Source organism: Protomyctophum bolini, assembly GCF_963924005.1.
Source record: "Protomyctophum bolini genome assembly, chromosome: 3".
NCBI lineage: Eukaryota > Metazoa > Chordata > Actinopteri > Myctophiformes > Myctophidae > Protomyctophum > Protomyctophum bolini.
In genome coordinates, this window is record NC_137864.1 from 34,919,142 (window position 1) to 34,929,654 (window position 10,513).

The 10,513-nt window shown below is 41.8% G+C and overlaps 3 protein-coding genes across 3 annotated transcripts; 1 reads left to right on the forward strand and 2 right to left on the reverse strand.

Moving 5' to 3' along the window:
- Positions 1-512: 512 nt before the first annotated feature.
- Positions 513-3,915, reverse strand: LOC308312391 (THO complex subunit 4-like; the record flags this gene model as incomplete). Its single annotated transcript, XM_080758996.1, has 7 exons — positions 3,544-3,915; positions 2,131-2,298; positions 1,714-1,861; positions 1,541-1,613; positions 935-1,014; positions 777-901; positions 513-527 (listed from the first exon to the last, which is right to left on the reverse strand). The coding sequence occupies exons 1-7, from the start codon at positions 3,760-3,762 to the stop codon at positions 513-515; spliced, it is 828 nt and encodes a 275-aa protein (XP_080615122.1). The 5' UTR covers positions 3,763-3,915.
- Positions 3,916-4,453: 538 nt separating this feature from the next.
- On the forward strand, positions 4,454-6,965 carry anapc11 (APC11 anaphase promoting complex subunit 11 homolog (yeast)). Its single transcript, XM_080760317.1, has 2 exons — positions 4,454-4,605; positions 5,627-6,965. The coding sequence occupies exons 1-2, from the start codon at positions 4,497-4,499 to the stop codon at positions 5,770-5,772; spliced, it is 255 nt and encodes an 84-aa protein (XP_080616443.1). The 5' UTR covers positions 4,454-4,496; the 3' UTR covers positions 5,773-6,965.
- Positions 6,966-8,700: 1,735 nt separating this feature from the next.
- On the reverse strand, positions 8,701-10,424 carry ppp1r27b (protein phosphatase 1, regulatory subunit 27b). The gene is made up of 3 exons (XM_080759622.1): positions 9,979-10,424; positions 9,642-9,792; positions 8,701-9,193 (listed from the first exon to the last, which is right to left on the reverse strand). Exons 1-3 carry the CDS (start codon positions 10,238-10,240, stop codon positions 9,070-9,072), a joined length of 537 nt encoding a protein of 178 aa, XP_080615748.1. The 5' UTR covers positions 10,241-10,424; the 3' UTR covers positions 8,701-9,069.
- Positions 10,425-10,513: the final 89 nt, after the last annotated feature.

Below are 10,513 nucleotides of genomic sequence, written 5' to 3' on the forward strand. Positions count from 1 at the left end.
TCTTAAGACTGATGGGGATCTTCAAAAGTATTGAACACACATGCTCAGCGTAAAATGGCAAATAATGTTAAAACTAGACAAGTTATACACATTTGTAACAAGTTTAATACAGATATGTACATGTGGTGCATCTCTTCCATTAATACACCACAATTTCCATGGTTCAACTGTACATAATTATTGAAAGGACAGAATCACAATTATACATGTGATTCATGTCCAACTGTCTTTAGATATTTTAGTTACAAAATGGACAAATTCAATTGTAAAGCAACGACTTGCACTTAAAAAGAGCATAACGTTTATCCCCCCTCCCAAAAAAAACCCTAAAACCTTTCCCAAAACATCAGGTAAAAAAGCATTTGTGATATTAAGACCAATTAAAAAAATACCCCATAAAAACAAAACTCAATGTGCAATTAAGAGTCCATTGAGTCCAGAAATCTACAAAAACGTAATATCCAACCACAGAAGGACAACGTGGACTGAAGAAAGATCCTCAATGAGTGCCCTTAGCTGGTGTCCATCTGAAAAGACAAAAATGATTAACGATCACAACACAGGGGTTAAAGCATAAAAAACATGTAGTTTGACAAATTGGGGGGAAAATCCAGACTATGTATGCTATATTAAATTGGCTTAACGCATTCAGGCGAGGAACCCCTGTATGCAACTACACCTTTCAATCGTTTTCTAACCTCAATGTGGTCAGAGGATCAGTCAGCTTTATTTATGGAGACAAGGACTACAGATACTACATTAATATAATAAATTACCTTGGCATTATAAGCATCCAACTGGGCATCCAGCTCCTCTGCAGATAGCTGGGGTCTGCTGCTCCCACCTCTTCCTCCACCACCTCGACGCCGGCCTCTGAAGCCACCACCACCTCCACCACCTCCTCCACCACCTCCACCACCTCCACCACCTCCACCACCTCCACCTTGCCTTGTGCCTTCTCTCTTTGGAAAATTGGGACGCCCAATCCTATCCCGGTCGAATCCTGTGCTTGCTCTAAAGTGAAGGAAATTCACTTGATTAACCACTTGAACACTACATATTCTGGGCATGTCATAACAGGCAAATATCCTGCAAAACAATTGGCAAACAGCAAGCTCACAATAATGTAACATGTTGTGTGCCGGCCAGACAAACCCAATAATTAGAATTAACACCAATTACAGTACTTTCATGAGTTTCAACACACCCGGGACCCATGCTAAATGGGACCCGATCCAGAACGAGACAATATTTAGTACTAGGGGCGCTGTGCCATCATGGTCCCCTACTAGTCCCTGACTGACGTGAAGATACAATAATGTAGCAAGCAGCTCTAAACAGCCGTGCAGTAGCGCTGCCTTAGCCTACCTACTGACGTCAGTCAAAGCTTAGCATATGTCAAGTCAGACAAACTTAACCCTTGACTTCCGGTTGGTGAATTAAAAATAATCAGCCTATACACAACACAAGTTGTGGGATTGAAAGGGGGGAATGGGGGTGGCATCAGGACAGCTCTACTGCAGAGTGAACATTCACTCACCTTTGTGGTCTGTCTGACTGTGGTCTCTGTGTCTCAACATCTGAAGTTACTTGTTGGATTTTCATGGGACAACCTAAAAAAGTGGGGGAAAAAAGGTAAGGCTCATACAAAGGGAAGACAGACAGTCTTACAAAGTTAGAGACGGAAACCTTAAGACTAAATAGAGCCCTCACCATCAAGTGGAACGCCATTGTACTGTTTCATTGCCTTTAATGCATCCGCCTTCTTTTCAAAGTGGACATCTGCAGTTCCCTGACTGCGGCCAGAACGATCATAATGCACAGAGGTCTTCTTTAAAGTTCCAAACTCTGCAAACAGCTCCTGGGGGGAGGGGGCATCATGTGGAAACATCAGAAAAGTCACCACCATTGATATTGGCAAACTTGATTTAACAGTACAATAAGCACAATACACAGGAAAAACATTTGTCCACTTTTATTTCCATTCTTTAATGTAAATGCAGTCCAGCTTGCACACTATGCATGTTTCCCTACATTGATAACTCCAATGTGGATCCTCAGAGGGATCATTCGAGGTATGGATTAACACATGTTGTACATTTTAAGGTAGTCTGCAGTTTCTAAAATTACCTTAAGGTCTGCATCAGAGACACCAAAGTCAAGATTGGAAACTAGGAGCTTGCCACCAACTTCAATGCCTCTTCCCACTGTTGGTCCTCCACCGCCACCGCCTCTAGTGGTCCCACCAACGCCTCCGTCATACATGTCATGTTGCCATTTATCTGGCAACTCTCTGGGCTGAAAATATTAAACAGAAAAAATATGATTACTTACCAATTCCAAAGATAATTTTTAAATACTAAAAGTATTCAGTAGTAAAAGGCCTCCATGTTTGTAAATGGGACCCGAAACGAGACAATATTTAGTGCTAGGGGCACTGTGCCATGGTCCCCTACTAGTCCCTGACTAACGTGAACTTCGTGAAGATACAAGAATGCAACAAGCAGCTCAAAACAAACAGGTACATGTAATAGATACTAAAACCGTAAGTAGGGCATGTGGTTTTCATTGGTTAAAAGCTCTATATTGTGGTGTAGTACACATTGCTATAGTGTCTGTTCAGTAACAGGAGACGCAATGTCTCTCTCCCCATCTTTTTATGTAACAGAAAATGCATTCTCAGCTCAGGATACCATTTATTTGATCCAATCAGGATAGAGAACTCCGTCAGCATACAGATTAAACAGGTCTTACAAATTGTAACATGTAATTTCTGTTTAGAGCTGGAGAGACAGGTAGTACTGTTAAAAGTTGTGTTTTAACAAAAATATATATAATTTACCCCACATACTCAATACACTGTTGTATCAAGGAGCTAGAATATATTTTAATGAATGACTTGCCGCCAGGAAGAGGGGACACCTTTTCTTGGAATCACTGCAGAAAGGGTATTTGAAGTTGTCCAGCACCGTTGGTCAAGCATTAAACTTACCGAGACAGTCTTGAAATCATACTTTATCGACAAAGAATCGCCATTTTGTTTCAGACGAGTTGTGCAATTATCCAAATCGTGATCCGAATATTGGGGAAATTACATTGAAAATAAAAAAATCTCTCGATGATGCCGAGTAAACCTCGAAAAGTGCCGCGAATCCAGTAGTTTGGAATGGGGGTTGTTGTTACCATTACACACAGAGACACGGCTATTGTTCAACAACAGCTGATCCTCTTCTAGTGTAAATCCAAACACGAGGACATCTTTATCGCGGCATGTTTAATATTTATAAACATGCCATATTGGAACGAACAAATGTACACAATGTACCAACGAGCCATCCTTTTAACGAATGCGTGTTAAACATCGAAGCCTTTTAACCGATCTCAGTTGAACCATGTGTGTCAGCATTGAAACATTGGCGTTCGACGCTATACTCCATTGTCCTCTTTAAGCACAACAAAAGTAGTTACCACCGGGTTATATGAACCATGCGAGTGATGCGACGTTAACTCGACAATTTCCAACACATTCCTTTCATATCATACCCTGCTGTACGGCGTGGGTCTGCTGTTTCTTTCCCGGCTGAAGTTCTGTCGGCCCCGTGCGGGCCCGGATCCACCGCCGGGCGACCGCCCTGAACTCCCACTGCGCCTCGATGCTCCTCCGCCGCGGCCTCCTCCTCCGCCTCGGCTTCCGCGACCGCTGCTACCTTTCTTCCCGAGCTTGATGATATCGTCCAAGGACATGCTCATTTTATCGGCCATGTTGGCGGCGGTTGGTTCGATGCTTTCTGTGAAATCACAGCAAGATAGTAACAGCTATGGCCGGTTTGGCTCGGCCTTGTAGTTTACAAGTTGGGGATGGCGTTGATGAGAGATAAACTTAATAAACCGGCAAGATGCGTGCCTTTAAATACTGTGACGGAAAGACGGAAAGAAGTGACGACTTCAACTTTCAGCTACAACTTCCGGTTGAAAGACGCTGGTACTCAACGTCGGGTTCGGGGACCACTCTATGGGACCACCCTTATAACGCTATGGGACCAATTAAACTAACAGTCATGTTATTATTATTATTCATATTAATACTATTTTTGTGTACACTTGTATTTGTTTTTACATGATTTGGTGCCACCTAGCTCTGCATTAGAGCTATGGCACCCACTGTATTTTACCACCCTTATCATTCACAAGCAAGAATGAGGGATGAATTGTAGCCCTCGGATCATAGCCTCAGATATATAGTCACGTCAACAAAACAATAATTAATAACAAACAGCCATAAATAATATTGGGAAATGAAATAACCAAACATAAACACAGTAACGCTAGATGGCGGACAGACCAGCCGCAGTTGACAGTTGTCCCCCCCCTCCCCCGTGTTGTCTTTCTGTCCTCCGACCTGTAGGCGGAGACGTTTTTTGTTCTCATTTGTCTTTTACAGAAGAAGCTTTTTGTGTTGCGGAAGGCAGAGACTTTCTGCTCTAAAGTAGAAAGAAATGAAGGTAAAAATCAAACAATGGAATGGTGTTGCATCCTGGCTGTGGGTTGCCAACGATGAGAATTGTGGAATCTGTAGAATGCCCTTCAATGGCTGCTGCCCTGATTGTAAGTAAATCAGTAATTCAACAATAACTCATATTTGTCGTTTCAAATGAGAATGTACAGTAGTCGCAAAATCCATGGCCCGGTGGTAAGTAAGCATGAACCTCTGGCATGAACGTTCCTAGTCATGTCATCAATTTAGTCTAGTTGTATGAAAATATTATTATCATTAATAATTAGCCTTGGGCTAATGCAACATCAGCCATGCTATGGCTACCCTAAAGTGAATCTATTTACATTGCAAAGCAATGTGTAAAAAAAAAGAAGGTCTGGATAGCTTTTTTTTATGTTGCGTTCACTTGGTATTTGGTATGCCAATAACCATCAAATGTGTTCTAAGGTAGTTGCACCGTTGACTGTTAATACAGGTAGCCAGTAGTACAGGAATGCACTATGCACATAATGATTAGTAGTCCTTAAAGGTGGTTGTTCCATTGGACATCCTTCTCCTGTCACAACAGATCTTGCTGCTTTCTGTTTGCTCAATATCAATGCCCTTATTGCGAAGTGAATACTTGATTACCTGGTATTTCTTACTGTATCTCAATGGTTCTAAAACATTTCCATGTCAAGGATCCCCAAATTGGTATTAGGCTGTCCATTTGATAACTAAAAATACATCACATGGATGCACCTGGGACGTATCCTCAGTGATGTATCCTGAGGTCAACTGGGTTTTTGGTCTACCAACATCACACCCCAAACTCAGGTGACCCAGCCGGGGTTGATCAAATCCAGATTTACGTCCCAGTAGCTACCCTCGATCAGTCCATCAGGGAATGAGCAAGGCCACACAATCCGTTGCTCCAGAACTACTCTGCCGGGACTGGGAGAACCAGATTCTGGCGCATGGAATGACTAGGCTCTGTGGGTTGACTCCTGTTCGGGCCCCTCCTACGTCTCACCAGAGAATATGTTGTATAATTTAAGATAATATTTATGTTGTTGGATTAGATTAGTACATAATGCAACTGTTTACCGTCCGTGCATACTTCTGGATCTAATAACATGCTTCTTGTTACAGGTAAGGTTCCAGGGGATGACTGTCCACTGGTCTGGGGCCAGTGCTCCCACTGTTTCCACATGCACTGTATCCTCAAATGGCTAAACTCCCAACAAGTCCAGCAGCAGTGCCCTATGTGTCGACAAGAGTGGAAGTTCAAAGAATAACACTACCTCTGAGGCAGCAACACATTGATCTGCCTGACAAAGACTCAGTATGAAAGTGCCCTGCTGTTTTGTGTTCACATCTGGATGGATCCAGCCGAGACGGGTTTCTGTTTCACACCTGACATTAGCATCCCAAATGCACCTTGATGAACCATTTGGTCACAGTCAGCAATCAGAGGCATGTTCTTGTTTGAAAATTTCTACCAATTATGTAGCTCTTCTTATGTACCGCTTCAGCCAGTGAACAATTTGTTGTGCATTATGCGTTCAGTTGACAGCAGTCATGTAAATAAAACAAATAAAAAAGGTAGTTTATTTCTAGAGTTTTATGTCTAAACAATATACAGGTGATTGAATGCATCATTTCATTGTTAATTGCTGAATGAGCTTCAGAGGGTCTACTCATTATGGAAACCAATCACTTTCTACTGGTATTCAAATTCATACAACCCTGGATCCAGTTGAGACGGGTTTCTTTTCACACTTCCCAATACACCTCGATGACCACTTTCTACCAGTTCTCAAATTTATTTGTATTTACTATTTACCCCTTCATGTAGTAATGTACAGAGCCTTGAAATGTGGTAGTAATGTTTACCTATATAGGGGGAGGGCGCAGTGATGCGTTCGTTAGGATTTTGGCTTATTTGGGCGCCATCTTCCTGCCTACATGTAGGCTAGTAGGATGCTAGGCTACTTGGCTGCCAGTCTGTAGTTCGTAAGTTTGCTTGTCAGTGACACTCGTGTGTACACTGTCACTGACAGCAGTACACCATCTTCCATCTCTTTGACTTATCACAACTCTTCTACTCTATGGCTCTGGATTGACGGCGGTGTTATTATTCGCCGTTAGAAAATGTTTTCTGATCTCCCCTCACGTAAAAACAGTTCTCAATGTTTACATCTTACTTGACGAGAAGACATGTGGACAGGGGGAGGGTGAAAAACACCACGAGAGTGACGATTGATCAGCCAGTAAATAAATAATCTGTCTGTATGCGATCTGACCATTATTATTTTGATTACACTGTCATGCTCGTTTGAGGACGGGCAGAGAGCAGAGCATACATGTGTTTGGGAATGTTACTGAAGGTTATGTTATTTTTTCAGCTGACACCCAAATGAAATAAACCATACAGCATGTATTTCATTATTTGATAATTAAGCAGCAGTCTACTACTATAGCTTACTAGCCTACTGGTAGGCATGAAAATGGCAACCAGAATAACCCGTTCTGAGCGAAACTCCTCCCTATGCACTGGTGATTTAGTGCATAATGCATTTGATTCCAAATGACTTCTAATGGGGGTATACGAATTGTATTTCTACTGCTATTCAAATTTACATACGGTAACACTTTCATTGATGGGATTACCATTGGTAATTTACCAACACATTGTATTCCCTACAACAGTGATACTCAACCTCAGGCCCGCGGGCCACATCAGGCCCGCGGGACCATTATGACTGGCCCACCAAAGAAAATCTAAAAAAAAATCTGGAAAATGAAATAAAAATAAATAAATCTGAATGAAGTTATCTTTAATTACATTATTATAAGTAATACTATTAGAGTTGTACTATTACTCGAACGAAAATAAAAGCTTGGGGGGGGGGGGGGGGAGATGCAATGCAAATGAAAGACATATACTGTGTATCCCTATTCCCTGACATAATTTTATAGCTAAACGGACAGAATTCTATTTTATTTGAATGATGAAACCCAGCTGCCATTAATAGTTGGAAATGGAAATGGAAATTGCGGAAATGGTGGAAATGGAAATTGCGGAAATGGAAATTGTGTTTATTGTATTTTATTTTACTCAGCCATAACAATTTATTTTCTGTTAACCAACTTGCTGGCTGGCAGGCAGGCAGACAGCTACTCATAGACAGGCAGACAGACAGACAGCTACTCATGGAGAATTGGACAGGCAGGCAGTCAGACAGCTACTCATAGACAGGCAGACAGACAGCTACTCATGGAGAATTGGACAGGCAGGCAGACAGCTACTCATGGACAATTGGACAGGCAGGAAGGCAGACAGCTACTCATAGACAGACAGACAGCTACTCATGGACAATTGGACAGGCAGACAGCTACTCATAGACAGACAGACAGCTACTCATAGACAATTGGGCAGGCAGGCAGACAGCTACTCATAGACAGACAGACAGCTACTCATGGACAATTGGACAGGCAGGAAGGCAGACAGCTACTCATAGACAGGCAGACAGACAGCTACTCATGGACAATTAGGCAGGCAGGCAGACAGCTACTCATAGACAGGAAGCCAGACAGCTACTCATGGACAATTAGGCAGGCAGGCAGACAGCTACTCATGGACAATTGGACAGGCAGGCAGGCAGACAGACAGCTACTCATAGACAGGCAGGCAGACAGCTACTCATAGACAGGCAGACAGTAAGACAGCTACTCATTGACAGACAGACAAATAACTATATGGACAGACAGGCAGGCAGGCAAAGAGCTACTCATGTTATGTTATTATGTTATTATAACAGCTACTCATGTTATGTGCAATAATTTGTGCAGTTATGGAAACAGCTCTTTGTGTTTATGCAAGAAAATGTAACACATTTATTTATTTACATATTGTGTGCATGCACATTGTACTTTGATACATTTTTGCGAAAATAAAGCAATTGAAAGAGAGAAGTTATCAAGTATCATTAATGTCGTAATTTTATCTACTGGCCCCTGGCCCCTTGCCATTTTTGTAATGTGGCCCACAGGTAAATCTATTTGAGTATCCCTGCCCTACAATGATTCAAGAGAATGTCAAGCTTTTGTGGTATCATTTTCAACCCACTTTGACTATTATGGTTTGGCAGAATGGCTGTGATTTCATTTTCTGCTTTTTCAGTCGTTTTGTGTTCTACAAAATGTGAGACAAAACCAAGCAATTTGTTTCTTAAACAACTTTATAGATACGTATAAAAGTACTTCAATGTACAAATAAATATATAAATACAATTTACTTGAAACCGGAAAGAATACCGTTTTAACAACAAAACAAATGTAAAACATATAAGGTTGTCGAAACATCCTCCCCTAGTATTCATACACCACAGTATAAAAAGTAGAAAAACTGCTAATTGGGCTAGAAAATGACAGGAAATGTGTGGAGCTTGCCAGGGAGAAACCTATACCACTTGTAAAAGTTCATTATACACTCAGCAGCCAGCTGTCAGTCTTCCTGCTGGCAAGTTCTTGACCTCAAACTGAAACTCACAATATGAGTATGGTCAGCTTTGGCCCGTTGCTGCACAGCATCAGGTTGTGTCAGCCTGGGCAAACAGCTCCAACAAATTCTTATTCTCCGGGTCAATTAGATCAACTGGTTTTTCCCCCCGTTCATTCTCAAGTTCATGGTCAGCACCCAGAGAGAGAAGGTACCTGGCAAACAAAAAGTAGCCAAGGTTAGACAAACAGGCATCATGTCCTGCTGCTTGCTTGTGTCAGAATGTGTCGGACAAGTGGACTTCGAGTTTCAGGGAGGTCAAAGAGGTACAAGAATGCTGCAAATATGCCACCTTCTTAAATCTTTCTCTTACCCACGTGACGCAGAATGGTTTAGTTAGCCAATGTGTGTGCATCTTTTGATGCAATGCTTCCCAAACTGGTGTCCGGCCCCTGTGAGGGGCCGGACACCAGTGCAGGAGGGGCTTTTGAGGTAGTCAAAACATCTTAAATATGCACAAAATCCAAAATTATTTCCCTGACCATTTATAAATAAGTCCTTGATTCATGATAGTCTCTACCTGCTCCCAGTGTTATATCAGTCCAACTCAAATGAGTAATGAATTGTCTAGCTTTTTTTATATACATAATGAGAGATGCTTACTGGGCAATGTCTGGGAAACCATCACTGCAGGCCATGTGGAGAGGGGTCCATCCTTCCTCATCTCTCTGGTGGATGTCAGCTCCATACTTGAACAATGTCTTCACACATTCCAGGTTTCCAGACAGTACAGCCTCATGGATGGCACCCATGCCTGATGGTAATAACAATTAATGCCAATACCATTAGCTCTGTGCAAAAATGCTGTTGAGGAATGTCACTCGTATTTTCTGCTATTCAGTCAGCTGAACTCCCTACCAATACCGATTACATTTAGAAAATAATCAAATATGCTAACAACAAAACTAAATTATCCTGATATTAATTTATGGTGCCTTACCAGAGTGATAGATAGTGTCCAGGCTGACTCTCCTAGATCGCATAAAGCGTCCAATCCTCTCCAGCTCACCCTCTCGTACATAGTCCTGGAAGACAACGTCATTCGTGAAACGCACATTGTTGAATTTCTTTAGCGAGTCAGAGTCCTTGCAGATGGCTGAATCCTTCTCAGGAGTCAAGCTTGATCTTCTTTTGCAGATGGCTGAATCCTTCTCAGGAGTCAAGCTTGATCTTCTTTTGTAAATGTGATTTTCCTCAAACATTCCAAGTCCAATTCACAAGTCCAAGGTTAATTTTAAACCTCTTTCCACTGTATTAGGTTCAAAGCGGCTTGTTTCTATTCTAATTAACACAGATGAGAGATCAGTTTTTTTAATCAGTGCACTCTCCTTCAGTGTACTGTATATTCAGTTATGTGTATGAAGTTGAAGACAGCAGTCTTCTGAAGCCAAGGAACTTTATCTAGACCTCTATATACTCTCAGCTGGGCTATTTTAGGACACGTCACCTCACAGATCCAGTAACTCAAATTGGAA